A 27,347-nucleotide genomic window follows, 5' to 3' on the forward strand; every position below is an offset into this window, starting at 1 on the left:
GGTGGGTGGGTGGGTAGGTAGGTGGGTAGGTAGGTGGGTGGGTGGGTGGGTAGGTGGGTAGGTAGGTATTGTAGGTGGGTAGGTAGGTGGGTGGGTGGGTAGGTGGGTAGGTAGGTGGGTAGGTGGGTAGGTAGGTAGGTGGGTAGGTGGGTGGGTGGGTAGGTGGGTAGGTAGGTGGGTAGGTGGGTAGGTAGGTGGGTAGGAAGGAAGGAAGGAAGGAAGGATGAAGGAAAGGCCCCCAAGTCCATCATGATGTGCCTGGATGTCAGATCTCATCCTTTAGAAACATATAACACTGACTCCAAGCAGCAGATAAAACTGACAACCAGAATCCAATCTGCAATATAGCCCAGAGATCATTAACGATGAACAATGATTAGGCTTTACTGCTTTAAACATCTACAGCATTAGCTCATCAAGGTAAAACACTGAAAGGTGCTGATGCTGGACAATCATCTGCCACATTGAGAGCAGATCCATGGCCATTTCACCAAGCAGGTTTAGTTTTTTACTGAAGAAAACCAGGGATGGAAATGGAACATTTTGCAATGTCTACTTTAGCAGCAACATCAGGTCCTCTTAGGTTTGGGGCTGGAAGGATTGAGGACAAAACAAACTTCCCACTTCACTTCCTCAGCATGTGACTGCATTAGGTAAACTGTTAGAATTTAGTTGGTTAGATGCACAGTAAACTGCACATTGCCACTAGGGATTAACCCTTGATACTGATTCATCACAAGCAGCATATTTACAACAGGGCATTAGCTGACTTTTCACAAACAAATGGTAGATTAAATTGGCTTCATTCAAATACAATTGCCAGCTTTAATGCAATTTAATGCAACTGAATGCTATCTCATGAATCTATCTAACTGAATGCTTGCCCATGTAAAAGAGTACAGCTCTTCCCCTGCCAATTGTATAACCAGCACTTGGCATAAAATGAACTGAAACAAGTGCTGGATGTAATGCTGCTTCCTAGACAGCCAGCAGGTAAAGTAATTTTCAGTAAAAGTCCTCAGCAGTCAGCCTCTTATATTACAGTACACTGCAGACCCTCCAAGAGCAACAGAGAGGGATTATTTATAAATGCACCACCAGTGCCAGAGAGCTATGTTTAGCAGTGATGTTCAAGACAAAAGCATGTTTTGCTCTCATTTCCTCAGACAGCTCTAGTATTACTGGCCTAAGTGTGATGACAGGTGAGGTGTTTTGAGGATGAACCATGAATAACCCCGTGACCAAGTCTTGGCAAGTTGACGTAAACAGGAACACATTCAGAGAATGCAGTGCGGTACAATCATTTCACAAGGGGAAGACTTTAAAAGTGGAAATCTCCATGAATCAATATTGGGCAAACTTTGCAGGAAAAGATACACATGCTGTTTCTCCTCACAACAGCGCAAGACAATCTCTGCCTTCAGTTCTGTATTCATTTAGTGAATATAGCGTGGTGTGATTTAAAGCAAACAAAACTAAAATGCCTGCGGTATGTTGAACTTTCACTAGAATGTCACAGATTTAGCGATCCATTATGCATGAAAGTGTATTCTTCACTCTGATTTCTATTAGGTCACAAGTCACAGAGGCTGTAATAAGATGATAAGATATACTGTATAGCAAAATTTGGCCATTCAGTTGATCGTCTGCCTCACCATTCAATCATAGCTGATTTATTACCCCTCCTAATCCCATTCTCTTGCCTTCCATTTGACACCCTTACTAATCAAAAACCTATTAACCTCTGCTTTAAATATACCCAGTGACTTGGCTTCCACAGATGTTTGTGGCAATGAATTCCACAGATTTACCACTTTCTGGCTGAAGAAAATCCCCCTCATCACTCGTACACTCCTCACATGTTAATCCTTTTGTCCTCCTGGATAATTTTAATAAACCTCCTCTGGACCCTCTCCAATGCCTGCACATCCTTCCTTAGATACAGGGCCCAAAACTCCCCTAAAGAGTGTCTGTATACCTTCTACATAGATTCACAAATGCTTGAGAGGTAACATTTCTCCTTTCTTCCCCCTTCCCAGGCATGTTGTTGAAACTGAGATTCCTCAAAGCACAATCTTAACATACACTTACTTGAGGCCTTAAAACACTCATTCATTCCTTTTTCCAATATAAAATCTTTTAAACCAATCTCATAGTGTTTCCTGTTAATTAGATCAATTGGTGTTCATTCAATTCAGACAGAGAACATCAAAGATAGACCTTTGAATACACAAGAATGTGCAGAACACTGCATGTCTGTGAATAAAGCCTTGAAAGACTTAGCTCCGGTACATTACCCAATCACTGTTCCTTAGCCTAATGTTTTTTCCCTTCACATTTCAACCTCAAAGTCCTGCACATTGTTTCATCAACAAATTACTAATAGTCAGGCACCTCTCTCCCCTCGGGCAGAAAATAAAAATGCCTGAAAGCACGTACCAATCAGACTCAAGGAGAGCTTCTATCTGACTGAATTCAGACTCTTGAATGGACCTCTTGTATGACACGATGGAGTATTTGCCCTACAATCCACCTTATTATGATCTTACACTATCAGAGCAACACACACAGACACACATACAGAATGCTGGAGGAACTCAGCAATTCAGGCAGCATCTACGGAGAGGATAAACAGGCAATATTTCAGGCCAAGATTCGATTAAAAGTCTTGGCCCATAATGTCAGCTATTTATTCCTTTCCATAGGTTCTGCCTGGCCTGCTAAGTTCCTCCAGCGTTTTATGTGTGTTACTCTAGATTTCCAGCATCAGCAGAATCTCTTGCATTGGTGATTTACTGAACTTTTTCAGTAGCTTCTACACTTTATTTTGCATTGTTATTGTTTTACTCTGTTCTCGATCAATACTAGTGTAATGATTTGATCTGTAATGACAGTATGCAAGACAACCTTTTTGCCGTATCTTAGAACATGTGACAATAATAATACCAAGCACTCTTACAACAGCACAGTCATAATTTTTCCTAATTAATTAAGAAGGACTCACTTTATATGCTTGTCGTACATGATAGGAAGGAATTCGTCCACAGGCAGCATCTTATTAAACGGCTGAGAGTTAACCAGTTTCTCAGCACCCTGCTGTGAAATGACATATGCCAGCGTCCAGTATGAATATTCCACCACCACCAAGTTATGGACATTCAGCACAGCCTCCTCCTGACTGGGATTGACCAATTTACGACCGAGGTAGCTGAAAAGTGAAATAAGTTGCATTTGATTTCATCTCAAACTTAATATTTGGCTGTTTTCAAACACCCACTTTAAAAAAAATATCTCAACTTAAAAGTTTCAGATGGCGGATATGTATACATTTTTTTAGAGATATAGCATGGTAGCAGAAGCTTTTGGTCCAAAAAGCCCATGTTGCCCAATTACACCAATGTGACCAGTGAACCTCCTCAGCCTATACATCATTGTAATGTGGGAGTCACAGGGAGAACAAGCAAACTCCTTACAGACAGCAGCAGCATTGAACCCAAGTCACCAGTTCTGTAATAGTGTTTCACTAATCACTGGACTGTTTAAACCACCACGGCCCTGGGCAGCACAGAAAAAATGCCCATAGTCTGTGCTGGGATGGAAGAGATGAGCCTGTTAATTACTGAGTGCACTAAAGGCACTAATATTTTCTGGATGTAGTTGGGACAGAAAAAATTGCCAATGTCACTCCATTTCATGTCCCATACATATCTCTGATTTTTCACCATCCATTCCTGAAGCCATTTCGGTCCAACCTCTAAATTTTCCATCTTCAGACCACTCTCATCAAGGCACACTATAAAAGAGACATTTAGAAAGATACACATAGAGCACTGAAGGATTAATGTAGATGGGGAAAAGGTTTGGTATGTACATGGTGAGCTGAAGGACTCATTTCTGAGCTGTGATCAGACCTAACGTTTTCTTAAATTGCTTAATGTTAGTTTTACTTAAAGGAATCCTTGTAGAGTCTCTTGGAAAATGTTATTGCATTAACGGTGCTATAGAAATGAAAGCTGATCAATTGCTTCTAATCTCAGTGAAACCTACTGAAAGCATCTGTTCACTGGAGCAGCTGAAGGACGACTGGATTGGGATTGACTGAGATGCCTTGCTGCCTTTTGCATTTTCACCTCACACATGGTACACTGAGCAGAGATATAGAATCTTCTCCTGCTTAACACACACAAAATGCTGGAGGAACTCAGCTGGCCAGGCAGCATCTATGGAAAAGAGTAAGCAGTCCATGTTCACTCTTCATCTAGACTGGAAAGGAAGGAGAGATGGCAGAATAAGGTGGGGGGAAGGGAGGAAGAAGCATGAAGTGACAGATGCTAGGTGAAACTGGGAGGGGGGAAAGGGGGAGTAAAGAGCTGGGAAATTGATTGGTAAAAGGATTGATTGGATTCGCAAATGAGCTGATGATACAAAGATTGGAGGTGTAGTGGACAGTGAGGAAGGTTTTCAAAGCTTGCAGAGGGATTTGGACCAGCTGGAAAAATGGGCTAAAAAATGGCAGATGGAGTTTAATGCAGACAAGTGTGAGGTGAGCACTTTGGAAGGACAAACCAAGGTAGAACATACAAGGTAAATGGTAGGACACTGAGGAGTGCAGTAGAACAGAGGGATCTGGGAATACAGATACAAAATTCCCTAAAAGTGGCGTCACAGGTAGATAGGGTCGTAAAGAGAGCTTTTGGTACATTGGCCTTTATAAATCAAACTATTGAATGTAACAGTTGGAACATTATGATGAGGTTGTATAAGACATTGGTGAGGCCGAATTTGGAGTATTGTGTGCAGTTTTGGTCACCGAATTACAGGAAGGATATTAATAAGGTTGAAAGAGTGCAGAGAAGGTTTACAAGGATGTTGCCGGGACTTGAGAAACTGAGTTACAGAGAAAGGTTGAATAGGTTAGGACTTTATTCCCTGGAGTGTAGAAGAATGAGGGGAGATTTCATAGAGGTATATGAAATTATGATGGGTATAGATAGAGTGAATGCAAGCAGGCTTTTTCCACTGAGGCTCGAGGAGAAAAAAAACCAGAGGACATGAGTTAAGGGTGAAGGGGGAAAAGTTTAAAGGGAACATTAGGGGAGGCTTCTTCACATAGAGAGTGGTGGGAGTGTGGAATGAGCTGCCAGATGAAGTGGTAAATGCGGGCTCACTTTTGACATTTAAGAAAAACTTAGACAGGTACATGGATGAGAGGTGTATGGAGGGATATGGCCCAGGTGCAGGTCAGTGGGACAAGGCAGAAAAATGGTTTGGCACAGCCAAGAAGGGCCAAAAGGCCTGTTTCTGTGCTGTAGTGCTCTATGGTTCTGTGAAAGAGATAAAGGGCAGGAGAAGGGCGAATCTGATAGGAGAGGGCAAAAGCCCATGGAATAAAGGGAAGGGGGGGAGCACAGAGGGAGGGGATGGGCAAGGAGATAAAATGAAAGTGGGAAACAGGAATGGGAAATGGTGAAGGAGAGGTAGAGGAGGGCAATTACTGGAAATTCGAGAAATCAATGTTCAAACTGAGTGTGGGCTCATCGTGGCAGTAGAGGAGGCCATGGTCTGACGTGTCGGAATGGGAATGGGAAGTAGAATTGAAATAGATGACCACCAGAAAATCCCACTTTTTGTGGCAGTTGAAGCGGAGGTCCTCGACAAAGCAGTCTCCCAATCTTCACTGGGTCTCACCAATATATATGAGGCTACACTGGCCGTACTGGCTACAGTAGATGATCCCAACAGACTCAGCGGTGAAGTGTCACCTCACATGGAAGGACTGTTTGGGGCCCTGAATGGTAGTGAGGGAGGAGGCGTAGGGGCAGGTGTGGCACTTGTTCCGCTTGCAAGGGTAAGTATCAGGAGGGAGATGAGTGGGGAGGGATGAGAGGACAAGGCAGTCACGTAGGGAGCGATCCCTGCAGAAAGTGGAAAGTGGGGGAGGGAGATGTGCTTGGTGGTGGGATCTCATGGGAGATGGCAGAAGTTATGGAGAATTATGTGCTGGACATGGAGGTTTGTGGGGCGGTGGTAAAAACAAGAGGAACCCTATCCCTGGTGTAGCAGCAGGAGGATGGGATGAGGGCAGGCATACGCGAAATGGAAGAGGTATGGGTGAAGGCAACGTTGGTGGTGAAACAAGTGATGCCCTTTTCTTTGAAGGAGGAGATCTCAGTTGTTATGGAATGAAAAGCATCATCCTGAAAGGAGATGTGGCGGAGGTGGAGGAACTGATAGAAGAGGATGGCATTTTTACAAGCCACAGGGCAGGAAGAGGTATAGTCCAGTTAGCTGAGAGGGTCAGTAAAAGATATCAGTAGGTAGACTGTCTCCAGACATCGAGAAAGGGGAGAGAGATGTTGGCAATGGACCAAGTAAATTTAAGGGCAGGGTGGAAGTTGGAGGCAAGGTTAATGAAGCAGAGAGCTCAACAGGAAGCAGCAGCAATGCAATCATTGATGTAGCTTAGGAAGAGCTGGGGAGCAATGTTGGTGTACAGTGCCTAAAGAAAGCATTCACCCGTCCTAGAAATCTTCATGTTTTATTGTTTTACAACATTTAATCACAGTGGAGTTAATTTGGCTTTTTGACATTGATTAACTGAAAAAAGACTTTCATGTCAAAGTGGTAACAGATCTAAATTAATTACAAATATAAAACACAAAATAATTGATTGTGTAAGTATTCACCACCTCCCCCCCCCCCTTAATATGACACACCAGATCATCACTGGTGCAGTCAATTGGTTTTAGATGTCACATAATTAGTTAAATGGAGATCACTATGTGCAGTTGAGGCGTTTCAACTGACTGAGTGAAAATACACCTGTATCTGGATTGTCCAACTGCTGGTGAGTCAGTATCCTAGCAAAAACTACACCATGAAGACAAATGAACTCTCTGAGCAACTCTGCAAAAAGGCTACTGAAAAGCCTTTTCGAGTCACTGAATGTCCCTTGGAGTACAGTGAAGTCAATCATCAAGAAATAGAAAGAATAGGGAACAGCTGTAAATCTGCATAGAGCTGGCATCCTCAAAAGCTGAGAGACTGTGCGAGAGGGGGATAGTGAGGAAGTCCACCAAGAGACCTCTGACAACTCTGGGGGAGTTACAAGCCTCAGTGGCTGAGATGAGAGAGATTGCACATACAACTGTTGCCCGGGTATTTCACCAGTCACAGCTTTATCAGAGAGTGGCAAAGAGAAAGCCACTGTTGAAAAGAACTCATATGTAATCTCCTCCAGTTTGCTAGAAGACACATAGGAGACTCTGAAGTCAGCTGGGATAAGGTTCTATGGTCTGATGAAAAACAAAATTGAGCTTTTTGGCCATCAGACTAAACGCTATGTTTGTACGCCAAACACTGCACATCATCAAAAATACACCACCCCTACTGTGAAGCATGGTGGTGGCTTGTGAAGGTGGAGGGTAAAATGAATGCAGCTGAATACAGGGAAATCTTGGAGGAAAACCTGATGCAATCTGCAAGAGAACTGCAACTTGGGAAAAAATTTGTTTTCCGGCAAAACAATGACTATAAGCATAAAGCCAAAGCTACACTGGAATGGCTTAAAAATGGAATGGCTTAACATGTCCTGGAGTGGCCAAGTCAGAGTCCAGACCTCAATCCAATTGAGAATTTGTGGCTGGACTTGAAAAGGGCTGTTCACTCACGATCCCCATGCAATCTGACAGAGCTTGAGTAGTTTTGTAAAGAATGGGGAAAAACTGCAGTGCCCATGGTGCAAAGCTGATAGAGACCTATCCACACAGACTCCAGGCTGTAATTGCTGCCAAAGGTGCATCTACTAAATACTGACTTGAAGAGGGTGAATCCTTATACAATCAATTATTTTATGTTTTATATTTGTAATTAATTTAAATCACTTTGTAGGGATCTGTTTTCACTTTAACATGAAAGAATTGCTTTCTGTTGATCAGTGTCAAAAAAGCCAAATGAAATACACTGTGATTAAATGTTATAAAACAATAAAACGTGAAAACTTACGGGGGGGGTGAATTCTTTTTATAGGCACTGTAGGCTTGGAGCATGGACTGTTCCACATAGCCGATGAAAGGGCAAGCATAGCTGGGACCCATGCGAGTGCCCATGGCTACACTTTTATTTTGAAGTGGGAGGAGCCAAAGGAGAAATTAATGAGGTTAAGGATCAGTTCTGCCAGACGGAGGAGAGTTGGGTCTGTTGACTGGAAAGAAATAGAGAGCTTTAAGGCTCTCCTGATGGGGTTGTAAGTGTATAGGGACTGGATAGTGAAAATTAGACGACTGGGGCCAGGGAACTTCAAGTCATTGAAAAGATCAAAAGAGTGTGAAGTGTGACAGATGTAGGTAGGAAGGGACTTAACCAGGTTGGGGGGGGGGGGGGGGTATAAAAGAAAGTCGAGCTAAGCAGACACAACTCCATGGGGCAGGAGCAGGCAGAAACCAGCAAGGCTCCAGTGCATTTAGGTCAAAACAGGATCACCAGCCTCAAACATTTAAAATACAAGTTTCATGTGCACTTACATAAGGTCCCATTCCATATCGACATCCTCAATTTCATTCAGCAATCTCAACAGCTTCCTCTTGAAGTGGCCGTCAAACCTCACATCATCTTCAAACACCACTACTTTCTTCAGCTTTCGATCCACCACCTGAAAGCACATTGAAGTGTAATTGTTTCAGCTGACCCAAAACCCCTCTGTTACAACATTTCTACCCACGCTTCACTTTGCATCTATTGTTTACTTGGACAGTTTTTTGAAGTCGATCTTTATTCTCATGTTCTCTCGGAGGTGTTACATCACGGCGTGGTATGGAAACACCGATGCCCAGCTATGGAAGAGCCTACAAGAAGTGTTGGATACAGCCCAGTTCATCGCAGGAAAAGGCCTTGTTACCATTGAGCACATCCAAAAGGAGCATCCTTCGTCAAGGTACACCCTGACCATCCAGGCTGACATCGGGAAGGAGACTCAAAGGCCTCAGGTCCCACACCACCAGGTTCAGTAACAGTTCCTGCCTTCGACCATCAGGCTCCTGAACCAGAAAGGGTAAGTTCATTCCCCGTAACACCGAACTGATTTCACAGTCTACCGACTCACTTTCAAGAACTCTACAACTAATATCCGCACTATTACTTATTTTACTTCCCATTTCTGGGAAGAGAGCCAGGCATTCGACACTTCCTTGGTCTGCTCAGATCACAGGGATGTTTTCCATGGAAGGTCACGCTGTTCCATTGGTTAACTTTTTCTTCTGCACTGATAATTTCTTCATTTTTCAGGGTCGTGTTTTCATTTTAAGTTTAGTACTTCTTATTAGAATTGCATATGTTTGCATGGAGTGCTGAATCCTATTTATCCCTGATATATCCTTAGAAGTTTTATCTGACTGTCTGTTATTCTTTTTCTTCCCTCTATGCTAGGTAGTGTTAATCTAAGTGTGTTCGAGCATACATAATGTTTTCTAAAATTTATCATTTCAGTTCTTATCTTTCTTGGTAAATTTTCCAGATCCGTTTTGGACCAACATATTATGCCAAAAGAATACGTTAATGTGAGTATAGCGAAAGAGCTTATTGTATTTGTCAATTTTTACTATAGAACTTTGGTAAATTTTCTTAAACTTTGAACTAAATTGTCAAAAGTTTTCCCTATATTGTACTATGATCTATTTTCTCTGCTTGTTGATATCCCAGATACTTATATGTTTCATATTCATCCATGCGTTGTATTGTATCCTGCTGCTCTGTTTTATATTCTACTAGCTCTATTGCGCCTCTCTTTATGTTTAAAGTTCTGCACTCATCTAGTTCAAAGTTCATGCTTATATCTTTTGAAAATAGTTCAACTATTTGAATTAATAATTTTAGCTTTACTGATGAAGGAGTGCATAATTTCAATTTGTCGCCCATGTATAGAAGATGTGAAGGTATAATTCATTTGGCTGTTGCTGATTTAATACCCTATTTTCATGCAACTCAGTAAATTAGAGGGCAGGTTTAAAGCTAGACAAAACCTTAGCAGACCTAGAGAATCACCCTGGAAAATGCCTCAGTTTATTTTGATAATGGTAGTTGTTCTTTTTGTTTGTTAATAGATAGGGTGATTACAGCATGCTGAAGCTTCATCTGACGTAGGAATTTCACAGGCATTGGGCATTAAGAACTTTTTATTAACCATGAGTGTGGGATAGAATCAAATGCTTTTTGGTGGTCAATGTATCAATATGAATGATTTTTTTCTTTTCCACTGGGCTTCATTTAGAATTACAGACTCTATTATCAGTTGTTCTTTACATCCTTTTGCAGCCTTTAAGGCACCCATTCTGCTCTTCTGCAAGCATATTGTGGTTATCCAAGTGAGTGGTGATGCATGATGTTACAATTTTATAAATAATTCAGAAACAAGTAATAGGATGATATTTGTGATTTCTCCTTGAGAGAAGAGATATGCTTTGCCTTCTGTCAAAAATTTGGGCACTCTTTCAAGATTTTAAGAAAATTGTTGATATGTATTAATAGGTCTGGATGAAGGCAAGTAAATTTTTTATACCAATAATTATGAATATTTGCTTGTTGATATCCCAGATACTTATATCCCAGATGGTATAAATATTATTGATACCAATAATTACTGCAGTGCTTTTCCAGTTGTAGGTATTTTTTATAACTGTCTTTATTTAGTATATCGATTGTAACCAGGTATTTACATGTCTTCAATTGTGTGTGTCTTATTTGTCCTCCGTTACCCAGTTTGCTTCTTGATTGTTCATTGTCCTGTTTGACCAGATATTAGACCAAAAGTTCATCATCTCTGTGTTTGTTGGAAATTTTATGCTAGGGTTGGCAGCATCTTGGTGTGTCAATTTTAGCTTCAAAGTCCTGTCTAAATCTTTTCATCATTCTTAGACCATAGAACATTACAGCACAGAAACAGGCCTTTTGGCCCTTCTTGGCTGTGCCGAACCATTTTTCTGCCTAGTCCCACTGACCTGCACCTGGCCCATATCCCTCCATACACTTCTCATCCATGTACCTGTCCAAGTTTTTCTTAAATGTTAAAGGTGAGCCCGCATTTACCACTTCATCTGGCAGCTCATTCCACTCCCACCACTCTCTGCATTAAGAAGCCTCCCCTAATGTTCCCTTTAAACTTTTCCCCCTTCACCCTTAACCCATGTCCTCTGGTTTTTTTTTCTCCCCTAGCCTCAGTGGAAAAAACCTGCTTGCATTCACTCTATCTATACCCATCATAATTTTATATACCTCTATCAAGTCTCCCCTCATTCTTCTACACTCCAGGGAATAAAGTCCTAAACTATTCAACCTTTCTCTGTAACTCAGTTTCTCAAGTCCCGGCAACATCCTTGTAAACCTTCTCTGCACTCTTTCAACCTTATTAATATCTTTCCTGTAATTCGGTGACCAAAACTGTACACAATACCCCAAATTCGGCCTCACCAATGCCTTATACAACCTCACCGTAACATTCCAACTGTTATACTCAATAGTTTGATTTATAAAGGCCAATGTACCAAAAGCTCTCTTTACTGTCCTATCTACGATATGACAGATATGTCCTATGACAGATAGACCTCAGTATGTGCGGTTGGGAGACTGTAGGTCTGACACGGTGGTCAGCAGCACAGGAGCGCCGCAGGGAACCGTACTCTCTCCGGTCCTGTTCACCCTGTACACATCAGACTTCCAATATAACTCGGAGTCCTGCCATGTGCAGAAGTTCGCTGATGACACGGCCATAGTGGGGTGTGTCAGGAATGGACAGGAGGAGGAGTATAGGAAACTGATACAGGACTTTGTGATATGGTGCAACTCAAACTACCTGCGTCTCAATATTACCAAGACCAAGGAGATGGTGGTGGACTTTAGGAGATCTAGGCCTCATATGGAGCCAGTGATCATTAATGGAGAATGTGTGGAGCAGGTTAAGACCTACAAGTATCTGGGAGTACAGTTAGACGAGAAGCTAGACTGGACTGCCAACACAGATGCCTTGTGCAGGAAGGCACAGAGTCGACTGTACTTCCGAAGAAGGTTGGCGTCATTCAATGTCTGTAGTGAGATGCTGAAGATGTTCTATAGGTCAGTTGTGGAGAGCGCCCTCTTCTTTGTGGTGGCGTGTTGGGGAGGAAGCATTAAGAAGAGGGACGCCTCACGTCTTAATAAGCTGGTAAGGAAGGCGGGCTCTGTCGTGGGCAAAGTACTGGAGAGTTTAACATCGGTAGCTGAGCGAAGGGCGCTGAGTAGGCTACGGTCAATTATGGAAAACTCTGAACATCCTCTACATAGCACCATCCAGAGACAGAGAAGCAGTTTCAGCGACAGGTTACTATCGATGCAATGCTCCTCAGACAGGATGAAGAGGTCAATACTCCCCAATGCCATTAGGCTTTACAATTCAACCGCCAGCACTTAAGAACTTTTTAAAAGCTATTATTAATGCTTTTTGAGATAGTGATTTAGATGCATATCATATTTTTACTGAGTTAAGTATTGTATGTTATTAGTTTTGCTACAACAAGTGTATGGGACATTGGAAAAAAAGTTGAATTTCCCCATGGGGATGAATAAAGTATCTATCTATCTATCTATCTACCTGTGATGCCACGTTTAGGGAATTTTGTATCTGTATTCCCAGATCCCTCTATTCTACTGCACTCCTCAGTGTCCTACCATTTACCTTGTATGTTCTACCTTGGTTTGTCCTTCCAAAGTGCAATACCTCACACTTGTCTGTATTAAACTCCATCTGCCATTTTTCAACCCATTTTTCCAGCTGGTCCAGATCCCTCTGCAAGCTTTGAAAACCTTCCTCGCTGTCCACTACACCTCCAATCTTTGTATCTTCAGCAAATTTGCTGATCCAATTTACCACATTATCATCCAGATCATTGATATAGATGACAAATAACAATGGACCCAGCACTGATCCCTGTGGGACACCACTAGTCACAGGCCTCCACTCAGAGAAGCAATCCTCCACTACCATTCTCTGACTTCTCCCATTGAGCCAATGTCTAATCCAATTTACTACCTCACCATGTATACCTAGCGACTGAATCTTCCTAACTAACCTCCCATGTGGGACTAGCCAAAGGTCTTACTGAAGTCCATGTAGACAACATCCACTGCCTTCCCTTCATTCACTTTCCTGGTAACCTCCTCGAAGAGCTTTAATAGATTTGTTAAACATGACCTACCATGCACAAAGCCGTGTTGACTCTCCCTAATAAGTCCCTGTCCATCCGAATACTTGTAGATCCTATCTCTTAGTACTCCTTCCAATAATTTACTTACTACAGACATCAAACTTACCTACCTATAATTTCCCGGATTACTTTTTGAGCCTTTTTTAAACAACAGAACAACATGAGCTATCCTTCAATCCTCCGGCACTTCACCCATAGATATCGACATTTTAAATATATCTGCCAGGACCCCTGCAATTTCAACACTAATCTCCTTCAAGGTCTGAGGGAATACCTTGTCAGGTCCTGGGGATTTATCTGCTCTGATTTGCCTCAAGATGGCAAACACCTCCTCCTCTTCAATCTGTATAGGTTCCATGACCTCACTACTTATTTGCCTCATTTCCATTGACTTCATGCCAGTTTCCTTAGTAAATACAGACAGAAAAAACCCACTTAAGATCTCCCCCATTTCTTTTGATTCCATACATAGCCGACCACTCTGATCTTCAAGAGGACCAATTTTATCCCTTATTATCCTTTTGCTCTTAATATACCTGTAGAGACTCTCTGGATTATCCTTCACCTTGACTGCCAAAGCTACCTCATGTCTTCTTTTAGCCCTCCTGATTTCTTTCTTAAGTATTTTTTGCACTTTTTATACTCCTCAAGTACCTTATTTGCTCCCTGTTTCCTATACATGTCATACATCTCTCTCTTCTTCTTTATCAGAGTTCCAATATCCCTCGAGAAACAAGGTTCCTTATTCTTATTCACTTTGCCTTTAATCCAGACAGGAACATACCAACTCTGCACTCTTAAAATTTCTCTTTTGAAGGCCTCCCACTTACCAACAACATCCTTGCCAGAGAACAACCTGTCCCAATCTATGCTTTTTAGATCCTTTCTCATTTCTTCAAATTTGGCCTTTTTCCAGTTTAGAGCCTCAACCCAAGGACCAGATCTATCTTTATCCATGATCTGATAATTCTGTTTTCTTCATTTAGTCTGGTTTTCTATGCTCCAAGCTTTCGTTTTAGTGTATCAATAAATTCTATAGCGCTTTTAGACCATAAGACATTCATCCCATCGAGTCTGCTACACCATTTCATCATGGTTGATCCCGGATCCCACTCAACCCCATACACCTGCCTTCTCGCCATGTCCTTTGATGCCCTGACCGATCAGGAAACAATCAACTTCCACCTTAAATATACACATGGGCTTGGACTCCACCGCAGTCCATGGCAGAGCATTCCACAGATTCACTACACTCTGCCTAAAAAAGCTCTTCCTTACCTCTGTTCCAAAGGGTCACCCCTCAATTTTGAGGCTGTGCCCTCTAGTTCTGGATACCACCACCATAGGAATCATCCTCTCTACATCCACCCTATCTAGTCCTTTCAACATTTGGTAGGTTTCAATAAGATCCCCATGCATTCTTCTAAATTCCAGTCAGTACAATTAAGCTCTTCATTCCCAGAATCATCCTTGTAAACCTTGTTAGGTTGATCATATCTTGTGTGGATGTTTTATTTCCTTAGCTTTTCTCTTAACCTTCTTGCTTAGGTTATCCATTTTATACACCATTAGGCGGGCTATTTTGACCCTTAAGGTTTCAATTTTGCTTCTTAATCGCTTTTGCCATTTTGGTGTTCTCATTTCATTACTCAGTTTTGGGTTTCCATTAATGAGTACATTACTGTGTGCAGTTCTCCAAATGATTCAAGCTTTCCTAAATATTGTGGTAATTTAATATTATTGAGAGTATTAACAATTTTTGCAGACTCCGATAATGTTTTTTGTTTTGGCATGCAGGGGCTTTTTGTTGGGTCACTGCCCATGTATTCTGTTAGTGTGGGGTTAAGTGTTAGGGTAATTTGATCTGTAAACTCAGCTTTGTCATCAGCATATTGTGGAGGCTCTACATCTGTGTTGTTGCTAGTACCGTCTATTTGTGGAGCAGTTGTTGAAGTAATTCTATTTCCATCAGCACTTGGGGGGGGGTGACATTTTCTTGAATACCATTGTTGTGGTCTTTAGGTTGCCTTCTTTCCTGCTACTTTATGTCTATAGGCAATAAGTTATTTTTTTATTTTTACTCTACCTTGATCTGTTACTCATTGTGCATTTACATGCATAAAGGGATATTGGGCTATAAACTGTTGATGAAGTTTATCCGTATATGCTGACAGTCTCAAGTTCCGTTTCTTGATAATAGTTATGTATTAGGAATATGTTTACTTCTAATGGCCATTTAATATGTGTCCTTATTTATTTTTATTATTAGTACTAGTAGTAGTATTGGTATTATTTTTTATATATTTGCAGTTTGTCTTCTTTTGCACATTGGTTGTTTGTCAGTCTTTGGCGTCGTTTTTCATTGATTTTATTGTATTTATTTGTTCTACTGTGAATGCCTGCAAGAAAATGAATCTCAGGGTGGTGTATGGAACCACACACACCCATTATATATATATACACTTTGATAATAAATTTACTTTGAACTCTTCTGTGAGGGATAGATGATTTCACTTCTCTTTGCTTCTATAGTCCATCAAACAAAACTTAGTCAAAGTTGGAGAGCCAGAGTTTAGATAAATATTGGGTCAACCTTTGACTTATTAGCATAACAATAACACTTGAATACCTTTCCCAATAGACTTCAACAAGAAAGCAGAGATCTCACTTCAGGTAGCATTGGAAGAATTCTTTTGTCTTAGCCGGAAAGGTACAGAACAAGTGAGCTTGGAAGCCCAGGCATGCTGAGAACATACAATGTAACACACACCCAGATTAGGAATTTTCTTTTGCCAAAATGACTCCAGTGCCACACACAGGTCCATATCTCACAAATACTTTTACCCATTAAATTGACACAGATTCTATGGCCTCAGCTAAGGGAAGAAAGTTCAGGGCAAACTGCACCAATTCTTTTGGCTTATTAAATTATTAAAATAACACATTTAGTTGCTGCCTTAAGACAGTGATGAATCCCAATGTGCTTCATCAGAGTTACACTGATCCACATAAGGAGATAAGGAAGCAAAATAATCAGCAGTCAGACAGCATCCACGGAGAGAAAGCCACAGCTAATGTTCCAGGTTGATGATATTTCAATAGACGTTTAGAAAATTCATTGACCTCCAGCATTTATTTTGTTGCTCTCTCCGGATATGACCCCTGAACTGCTGAACATTTTTTCAGCAATTTTTATTTTCTGCATAATATTTACAAGATCTCTAATTTATGAACAATGCAAGATGGGAGGGTAGCCAAGGATGAATACTCAAGTTTGATGGTAATGGAGGCATGGATGAGGACTGCAGGGCGGGGCAGAACTGGGAGATGTTTTGGAAATAGATTGAACCAATCCATTTGGGTTTGTCGTTTTGTGTCTGTGTTTATGATCTACTTGAACCTTCCACTGTATCTGACCCAATAACATATCTTTCTGTACGTGAACATTGAAATCAGGAGTAGGGCACTTAGTTCCTTGGGCCTGCTACACCATTTAGTAAGATCATGACTGCAATCTCGACTCTGCACACCCATCCATCCCAGTTACATTGCAACATTTGGTTATCTCTGTCTTTAAGACTTCGCTTTAACTCCCTCTGGTAGGAGAGTATGCCAAGCAGTCATACCCTTGGAGAGAAAAATGATCGCCTCATCTTTGTCCCTCAATAGTTATCATCCTCTTCACATCCATCCTATATCTCTCCTGCTCAATTACTTGCTTGGCTTCTCCTTAAGAGGCATTTGTGCTATTTTCCCCAAATACTCCATGAGGCAATGCCCCACACATCTGCCAAGATTCCTTCACCTCATCTTTATCCAGTGACCTGGGAATGACTAATTGAAGTTAAGGCAACTGACTACATGCAAAGTCAGTTCCGGCAGACTGGACAGACAAGATCAACAGTGAGATCCAGTGGCTAGGAAGCCGGTTCTGCAGTACTTTGTGACAAGAGAAGGGCATAAAAAGCCACAGAAGAAGTCATGATTGTCCACTGCAACCAAGGAAGATCCCAGTTGTGACGACTATTCATACCACTGGACCCAGACTTCTGTGATTGAAAGAGTGGAATTGCCCCAGTGAAACAAGCTTATCCACTTTAAAAACTCTGCTGCAATGGTTTCTTTGTGTAGTTCACATCTTCTTCACAATAAAAGAACTGCACAAATTTAACTGTTGAGGTCAGATACGACAGACATCCAATCAATTGAGGCAATATCTAGCTTAATACATGACTGGAGTTAATTGTAACATCCAGCAGAGTTAAAAACAAAAATAAAGCACAACAGACACAAAATGCTGGTGGAACACAGCAGGCCAGGCAGCATCTGTAAGGAGAAGCGCTGTCGACGTTTCAGGCCGAGACCCTTCGTCAGAACTAACCGAAAGGAAAGATAGTAAGAGATTTGAAAGTAGTGGGGGGAGGGGGAAATGCAAAATGATAGGAGAAGACCGGAGGGGGTGGGATGAAGCTGAGAGCCAGAAAGGTGATTGGCGAAAGTGATACAGAGCTAGAGAAGGGAAAGGATCATGGGACAGGAGGTCTCAGGAGAAAGAAAGGGGAGAGGGAAGCACCAGAGGGAGATGGAGAACAGGCAGAGTGATGGGCAGAGAGAGAGGAAAAAAAACAACTAAATATGTCAGGGATGGGGTAAGAAGGGGAGGAGGGGCATTAACGGAAATTAGAGAAATCAATATTCATGCCATCAGGTTGGAGGCTACCCAGCCGGTATATAAGGTGTTGTTCCTCCAACCTGAGTTTGGCTTCATCTTGACAGTAGAGGAGGCCATGGATAGACATATCAGAATGGGAATGGGACGTGGAATTAAAATGTGTGGCCACTGGGAGATCCTGCTTTCTCTGGCGGACGGAGCGTAGGTGTTCAGCGAAATGGTCTCCCCGTCTGCGTCGGGTCTCACCAATATATAGAAGGCCACACCGGGAGCATCAGACGCAGTATACCACACCAGCCGACTCACAGGTGAAGTGTCGCCTCACCTGGAAGGACTGTCTGGGGCCCTGAATGGTGGTGAGGGAGGAAGTGTAAGGGCAGGTGTAGCACTTGTTCCGTTTACAAGGATAAGTGCCAGGAGGGAGATCAGTGGGAAGGGGTGGGGGGGACGAGTGGACAAGGGAGTCGCATAGGGAGCGATCCCTGCGGAAAGCAGAAGGGGGGGGGAGGGAAAGATGTGCTTGGTAGTGGGATCCCATTGGAGGTGGCGGAAGTTAAGGAGAATTATACATTAGACCTGGAGGCTGGTGGGGTGGTAGGTGAGGACAAGGGAAACCCTATCCCGAGTGGGGTGGCGGGTGGATGGGGTGAGGGCAGATGTGCAGGAAATGGGAGAGATGCGTTTGAGAGCAGAGTTGATGGTGGAAGAAGGGAAGCCCCTTTGTTTAAAAAAGGAAGACAACTCCTTCGTCCTGGAATGAAAAGCCTCATCCTGAGAACAGATCTGCATCTGCAGATTTCCTCGTGTTTGCAAATTCTATTTGGTTGAATTACTGCAGTATAGAATACAGAACTATACCCCTGACATTGAGACCAATGCTGACACTGCTAGCTACTGAAGCAAAATAAATAAGGGACTGAAACTGACTTACGGAGTTAATTAGCCACTGAGAAAGTGCCAGAACCCAGTGACCCAACACAAGCTGATAAAGAATGAAAGGTGCTTGCCTAACGAACAGTGGTACCCTGGCAATGCCTGACAGCCCAATGAATCACCAGTTCAGTTCCTCTCCTGTACATGGTAGGCTACAGACTAAGTGCTGGTGAATGAAGTAAGACCTTGATGGAAAGCATGGACAAGATGGGCAGAAAGTCCTATATTTGCATGTATGACTCCATCACTGTGCCCTGTCATCCAGTCTTAGGCTGGACAGAGATAATGCCTTCATAAGTAGCTTCAAAGGAAAACTCCAGAAATATTCCTATGCTAGATTGCTTGAAGTTAGGTATCAGAGAAATGCAAGATACTGCATTTTGCAATGTGAAGGTAGGAATTTCACAGTGAATAGTAGGGCCCTGAAGAGTGCTGGGGGATAGAGAAACCTTGAAGTCTCAGATAAACAGGGTGGTGAAAAAATACTTCTGACATATTTCATCAGTCAGGGCACTGAGTATAAGAGTTGTGAGGTCATGATGTGGTTGTACTAAATGCTGGTGAGACCACACTTGAAACATTATATTCAGTTTTGGTCATCCTGCTACAGGAAAAAATGCTATTAAACTGGAAAATCTAGGAAAGAATTTAAAGATTGCCAGGACTTGAGGGATTAAGTTACAGACAGAGGTTGGACAAGCTAGGACTTTTCTCCTTGGAGGGTAGGAGGTAATCGAATGGAGATGTATAAAATCATGAGGGTCATAGAGTGAATGCCCTCAGTTTTTTCCCCAGGGTTGGGGAATTAAAAATGAGAGGGCATAGCTTTCGGGTAAAAGGTTGAACTTGAGGGGCAATTTCTTTTAACACAGGTGTGATATGTATGTAGAACAAGCTGATGCAGGAAGAAGTTGAAGTGGGTTCAATAATGATATTTAAAAGACACTTGAACAGGTACACGAATAGGAAAGAGTTAGAAGGCTGTGGGCAAATGCTGACAAATGGGTCCAGATTGGATGTGCATCTTGGTCGCTGCAAACCAGTTGACTGAAAGGCCTGTTTCTGTACTGTACAGACCAATGACTATTAGTATTCAAACACTAATGCAGGGGTTCCCAACCTTTTCAATACCATGGACCTTTACCATTAACTGAGGGGTCCATGGACCACAGGTTGGCACTTGGAATCAAGGCTCAGAATCAATGACTCTTAGAATCATTAAAACTTGTGGGTCAGGATACAGGGTCGTTCCATGCCCATTCTAATGATGAAGTTGTTCAGCTTAACCCTACTTCCAAGATTCTGTGGCTGTTCGCAACAAACATATCATTATGGTACTTTTTAAATATGAAGAGATTTTGTTTTCTGCAGCACCCCTTTCAGGCAGTGAGCATGCTTTGGTGAAAACATTATCTTTGTACTTACCTTAAATTTTAAAATGTTCTTGTCTTAATTGAGGACCTTTGTTGCTAACTTATTGATTACTTCCAGTATCAAAGATACTGGTAACAGTGAAATACAGGGATATGGTGTTAGACATGTTGCAGTTGAAACTGTGAAGTTTAAATACTGTGACTGATTTAATTATGTTACCTTCAATCTAAGAACCCTACTTTTGGCATCTTTAATGAAAATAGGTCCTTCCCATTCATCCTGACAACATTTCTCAGAAGAGGATCAATCTGTGATCATCTCTGTGTTAGAGTATCTTCTGAAATAAAGACTGACAAAAGAAGAACAGTAACTTGTTGAGGTATTAGCTGAGTGCCAAGATCCGCACAAACAGAATATCTGGACCATAAATCAGGATATTCTGATTTATGGTCCAGATCTAGCTAGACCTTTGGTCAAATCTTGGCTAGATATGTAATAATAATATAAACAAGAACACACATCACACACAAAATGCTGGAGAAACTCAGCAGGAATGCGTGTCAAGATTTGACCAAATGTGGATGTCTTTAGAATATGCTGAGAGAACAGTTAACATTTCAGACCGAGACTCTTTCTCAGTACAGGATGAAAGATCCCAGTCTGAAATGTTGACTGTTTATTGCCCTCCATGGATGTTACCCGACCTGCCGAGTTCCTTCAGCGTTTTGTGTGTGTTGCTCTGGATTCCCTGTATCTGCAGAATCATAGAACCACAGAACATTACAGCACAGAAACAGGCCTTTTGCCTCTTCTTGGCTGTGCTGAACCATTTTTCTGCCTAGTCCCACTGACCTGCACCTAGACCATATCCCTCCATACCCCTCTCATCCATGTACCTGTCCAAGTTTTTCTTAAATGTTAAAAGTAAGCCTGCATTCACCACTTCATCTGGTAGCTCATTCCACACTCCCACTACTTTCTGTTCCCTTGAAACTTTTCCCTTTTCACCCTTAACCCATGTCCTCTGGTTTTTTTCTCCCCTAGCCACAGTGGAAAAAGCCTGCTTGCATTCACTCTATCTATATCCAACATAATTTTATACACATCTATCAAATCTCTCCTCATTCTTCTACACTCCAGGGAATAAAGTCCTAACCTATTCAACCTTTCTCTGTAACTCAGTTTCTCAAGTCCCGGCAACATCCTTGTAAACCTTCTCTGCACTCTTTCAACCTTATTAATAACTTTCCTGTAATTAGGTGACCAAAACTGTACACAATACTCCAAATTCGGCCTCACCAATGTTTTATACATCTCTGTGTTTATCAAAAACACAACAGTTTAATAACACAAGTTCATGGTATTGAAGATGCATACCTCTTTCCAGATGGAATAATGGCTAAGAAAACATCCGATTTCTCCCTTGGTCAGAGTCCTTCCCGTGTATGGGTCAGAATAGCCTGGCAACATGCTAATTCCCATTGCTTTTAAGGTGCTACTGTTCAAAGCACTGTGGAGATAAAATCAGGGGAACAATGCATCAAGAAAGTCAACTTGCTTGAGAATAAAAGATAAACATTGCCCACTGGGGAAACTGATACACTCTCGTTTACAGTTCATTTCAGCACTTTACAGGAGTCTCCATCTTCTTCCATGAGCTAGCAGTCTGATGTTAGGCCCTTTAAGAACCCTCCGATGAAAGCATAAAACCAGGCTACAAGGTTTCCAAGTGTCTGATTTTAAAGCCGGTCCTCAGCCAACACTGAACTGGGACCTTCCAGAGTTCGAGTTGGCAAGTCCTTCAAAACAACGCTGAAATGTTTACAGAAATTTCTGAGATTACTCAAAAGGCTGTTATAAACATAGACCACTTATTTGTTAACTGGGAGGTCCCAGATTCCCTCCTCCTCTCTGCTGTCCCAGCTCATCTCTGTTGGCTCGTTACTGTAATCAGAATAACGGTTGACTTGCGTGTTTGTTTATTTATTTATTTAGAGATACTGCTTGGTAACAGGCCCTTCCAGTCCATGCTGCTCAATTACCCACATGTGATCAAATAGTCTGCTAACTCCTCTGACTTTGGAGTGCGGGAGGAAACTGAAGCATCTGGGGTAAGATGAGAACAGGAACTGGTATGGATTTGCCTCCCAAACAGTTAAATAATCCATCTGCAGTCTTATAAAGAAAGAACGTACACTTGGTTGGTACTGTAGACATGTATATCATTTGGAGAATGCCCCTGTGTGCACCAATGCCAGGTCAGTGAGTGGCAACAAGTATGTGCAAACTTGGAAAGACATACAGGAAATTAGTTATTGAAGCTTGTATAGGTGAATTCACATTCCATTCTGAGCTACATGTTTTACCAGTGTCTTCAACTTCCCAAAAAGTAGAAGAAGCAACAGCAGTTCTTTCATATTAGTGAGTACTGTCATGCAGTTATATAAGAAAATCAGCTAGTAGGTTGTTCCAAGCAACTTGGAGAACTTGCCACAGTTCTTTTGCAGACTTTGGCTATTTCAAGTGCTTCTGTCTTGCCAGGTAATCCCAGACAGCATTGATGATGTTGATATCAAGGCTCTGTGAAGGCCACAGCATCTGAAACCATATAGAAAGATCTAGGATGCCTAAGACCTTTGCACAGTGCTGTATGTGTTGCACAGCAACAGCCCTTGTGATGAGTAAGCCACTCCGTGGAATGAGTGAGATGAACAACACTGGATGAAATGATGTTCATCAGATTGCAGAAAGTATGCCTAGGAACATTGTTGAACTGGAAAGGTAAGTGGCTTATATGAGAGCGGGGTGGATGAGAGGGGGTTGTGTGGGAACTAAAGAACGCAAGACATGGACCCTTTACTTTTTAGTGAAACACAAAATTCCCTCTTCAATAGGGAATCTATCAAGATTACTAATCCTCTTCTACAGAATACAAGGACATCCCTTTAGAACAGAGATGAGGACAATTTCTTCAGAGAGAATGGTGAATCTGTGGAATTCATTGTCACAGCTGGATATATTGGGTATATTTAAGGCAGAGGTTGATAGGTTTTTGATTAGTAAAGGTGTCAAAAGTTACGGGGAGAAGGCAGAAGAATGAGGTTGAGAGGAATAATGAGTCAGCCATGATGGAATGGCGTAGACTTGATGGGTCAACTGGCCTAATTCTGCTCCTATGCCTTATATATATCCAAAAGACAATAGACAACAGGTGCAGGAGTAGACCATTCAGCCCTTTGAGCCAGCAGCGCCATTCAATGTGATCATGGCTGATCATCCACAATCAGTACCCCATTCCTGCCTTCTCCCCATATCCCTTAACTCCACTACCTTTAAGAGCTCTATCTAACTCTTTCTTGAAAGCATCCAGAGAATTGGCCTCCACTGCCTTCTGAGGCAGAGCATTCCACAGATCCACAACTCTCTGGGTGAAAAAGTTTTTCCTCAACTCCGTTCTAAATGGCCTACCCCTTATTCTTAAACTGTGGCCTCTGGTTCTGGACTCCCCCAACATCAGGAACATGTTTCCTGTGTCTAGTGTGTCCAATCCCTTAATAATCTTATATGTTTCAATCAGATCCCCTCTCGTCCTTCTAAATTCCGGTGTATACAAGCCCAGTCGCTCCAATCTTTCAACATATGACAGTTCCGCCGTTCCGGGAATTAAACTTGTGAACCTACGCTGTACTCCCTCAATAGCAAGAATGTCCTTCCTCAAATTTGGAGACCAAAACTGCACACAATACTCCAATAAGGATCGGAAAGGGATGAGCTTCCAGGAACCGTGAGTCAATTATGATGTACCGACTGACACACAAGCAATCATATTTGAAAGTGGACTGAATCTGGCAGACAGCGTTGCCTCCCACTACAGAATAGCCTGACACAGAGCTACCACAATGGTGAGGTAAGAAAAGGCGTCAGTGTGAAACCAGCCAGAACCTCTAAGGGCAGGGGGAAAGGAAAATAATTAACTTCAGTCTTCACTGAATGATCAAGTTGAATTTGGCCGTACATCACATTCCTTTTCAGTTTTCAGTCAGATCTGTTAAATTATATCGGCATATATTATCCTAAATACAAAAAAATGGTTAGCCACACATGAAATTTAAAACAGAAAGTCCTGATTTTAGCTTAATTCTTTCCACTTGGCACACAGTTCATTTGCCTGAGGTGCATTTAATTTCAAAAATTGCAGCCACATTTTCTCGAACAGCAGCAAACTAATTCACTATTCCTGCCCGTAGTAATCATTCTGGGCTGCGGGCTCATCCAGCCTTGCCAAAACGTTGCGTTTTATATTTCAGTCAGGGAGCCAGCTAAGGGTTTAAATTAATTGAAGAAGGTGGATGATATGGTTTGTGGCAGCAAGGGGCTGGGCACCTCAGTAAAATAAACTTATCAGCATATTTGGAGAATTGTATTTTTCCACATTTGTTCGCAATAAGCAATAAAACATATTTCTCCTCAATTTTTTGCTCCTTTTCCAGAACTTTTCTTCTCTGTGTATATTCTTCCTGGAAGACGATGCCCGGCCCTGCCCTGAAGCAAGAACCATGCTTAACTTTTCCACTCTGAAGCCTCCCAAGAATATTATCTAAGTTCAGAATTGAGAATATTCCACAGTTCAGCCCAGAACTTAAATGCAAATTCAATCAGACCTCTGTAATTCCATCACTAATTGAGGAAGTGGAAGTTGAAATTATGCTTCACCTGGCTGCCTAAAGAATAAACTACATATGCCCATTGTTTATTCAAGTACAGTCACAGAGTAAAACCCCACAATTGCTGGCGGGCAGCCCCTGGTACTGATGAGTGGAGAAAGAATGAGCTGAAAAGTCTCACTCCTCTCCCAGTCACGTCAGAAAATCTTCAGCCTCTCAGCAGGATAAACACATGGGCAGTTTGAACATCGTCTCTGGTCCTGCTGAATGTCCTGATTCCCACCCTTAAGGCCAAGTGAGTTTATCTTCCCTGAGACTTGTACACCTGGAAGGGAAACCTACTGACCTTCCATCCACTGCATCTACTATCTTGCAGCCAATCTCCTGCTCGTACAGCGCCTGCAGCATCCTCTCCCGTCTATCCGGACGCCGCTTGAGGTTTATTAGATAAACCTGCCACAAAATAAGACAAGTACATTGGTTACATTAATATAAAATCTCTCTGCTTTTTATCCCTTTACAAATTAATTCAGTAGACAGAGACACACAAATGAGCCTCTGGATGGACATCGGGTTACGACAAAGAAGGGACGTGTGGTGATTTCATAGTTAAGGTACCAGAGTTAATGAAAGACCTGGCTGATCAATCTAGAGGAAATTCAGCTCCCACTCTGTCATTTGGGAGATTCAGATTTAGTTAATTAAATACAACCTGTAATGAAAGGCTGGTTATCTCAATCATGGAAAATGCTGGATATATATTCAAAAGTACTTCATGGAAGAAACCTACTGCCCGTACCCGATACATAGCTATCTTATATGCCTTATGAAACAGCCTATCAACTCGATCTGATAAAGGAATGGAAAATAAAAGCTCACATCATGGGAGTGAGATTCCCATCACTCCTACTGGCTGGGACAGCAGCTCACCAGACTCATCAGTCCTGGGAGATTCTTTCAAGCTTCTTCCAGGTGTAACCCATCTTCTTGATATATTCTTCTTCTCACAGGGATGAGGTCTTTGGAACTTCTATTAATGTTTCCTGTAGCTTTGGCTTTTTACTAGATGGGTTTTCTAGCCCCAGGCCCAACCCTCCTCCTTTCGCAGTTGGGCTTGGGACCATCCATGGTGGAGCTAGGAATGAATAACTAAAGCACTTTATGTCCACGCTCTCCCTCAGCCAAGAATGTCAGGATCATTTCTCAGGTCCCATACAGTATCTCCAATTTAATCAACATAGCTCAGGCATGCAATCTGCCCTCTCTAACCTGAATGTTCTGATGGAAGAACTCTGTAAACCTAGCAGGTTCAATGTTGGAGTATTGGTGAAAACTTTCCTTCATCTCTCATCACTGGCCATCTACATAGGCTGACTTTTACCATGGAATATTACAGCACAGAAGGAGGCCAAGGTACTCATGCCTGTTATTTAAAAGAGCTTTCCTATCAGTTCCATATCCCTGTCCTCCCACTACCACACACACACACACACACACACACACACACACACACACACACACACACACACACACACACACACACACACACACACACACACACACACACACACACACACACACACACACACACACACACACACACACACACACACACACACACACACACACACACACACACACACCGCCCCAACCTTTTGAAATTCTTTCATAGGCCTGCACTTAATGGCAGAATCAGTTTTAGAATGTTCCATATTATATCTTACCCTCTCATTAAACCCTTGAAAACCAAGGATCATGTTACCTGTCTTGAGAACCATTTTTGAAAATTCAACTTGATGGCAACAAGCTTGTCAAGACATGTACAAGTCCACTGCATCATCAAATTAAACTGGCTGGAGAAAAATCACCATTTATTACCATTTTATAGAATGAAAACCAGAGGGATTGAGAAATTGGGTTTTGTGTAAGAGTAGCTACATCATAATGTAGCTATTTTGATGTGATATTTTTAAATTTTGTGTTTTTAGACAAATAGCCAGCCTAGAAATTTGACTCCTATCCTAACGTCAATACTCGTTTCAGCATCAAGGTAGAAGAACTGAAAATGTACTTGTAACAAGCTACGCACACAAAATGCTGGTGGAACGCGGCAGGCCAGGCAGCATCTATAGGAAGAAGTACAGCTGACATTTCGGGTCAAAACCCTTGGTCAGAACTGCTGTAGGGTTTCACTGCTGTGTAACATGCTGTAAGGTTTCACTGATAATGTAATGGTTTCTCTGTAGCAGCAATGTTTGGGTTATGACTAAGGATAACAGGGTTTGAAATGCTGTTGTTCTTTCTCGTGAGCTGAAAGAGAGATTTCAGTCTTTTGCTGGGGAGAGATGAGGAGAGAAGACGCGATTGGAGAGTTGATAGACCGCTGGACGGGGTGGACTCGGAGCAAGGGTGCGAAGGGCAGCAACGATTGGAGGACATCGATGGTGGACGATCGGCTTATCGGTGAGCTCCAAC

The 27,347-nt window shown here is 42.1% G+C and overlaps 1 protein-coding gene across 2 annotated transcripts in view; it reads right to left on the reverse strand.

Moving 5' to 3' along the window:
• Window positions 1-27,347, reverse strand: part of cercam (cerebral endothelial cell adhesion molecule) — a 100,037-nt gene that overhangs the window by 16,530 nt on the left and 56,160 nt on the right. For both annotated transcript variants that reach the window (XM_073052809.1, XM_073052808.1), the window contains exons 8-11: window positions 25,219-25,325; window positions 21,586-21,718; window positions 8,523-8,650; window positions 3,005-3,208 (exon numbers count right to left, since the gene is read on the reverse strand). In XM_073052809.1, coding sequence (XP_072908910.1) covers window positions 3,005-3,208; window positions 8,523-8,650; window positions 21,586-21,718; window positions 25,219-25,325 — 572 coding nt within the window. The remainder of the gene's footprint in view (window positions 1-3,004; window positions 3,209-8,522; window positions 8,651-21,585; window positions 21,719-25,218; window positions 25,326-27,347) is intronic.

This window comes from Hemitrygon akajei, chromosome 7 (assembly GCF_048418815.1).
Source record: "Hemitrygon akajei chromosome 7, sHemAka1.3, whole genome shotgun sequence".
Taxonomy (NCBI): Eukaryota; Metazoa; Chordata; class Chondrichthyes; order Myliobatiformes; family Dasyatidae; genus Hemitrygon; species Hemitrygon akajei.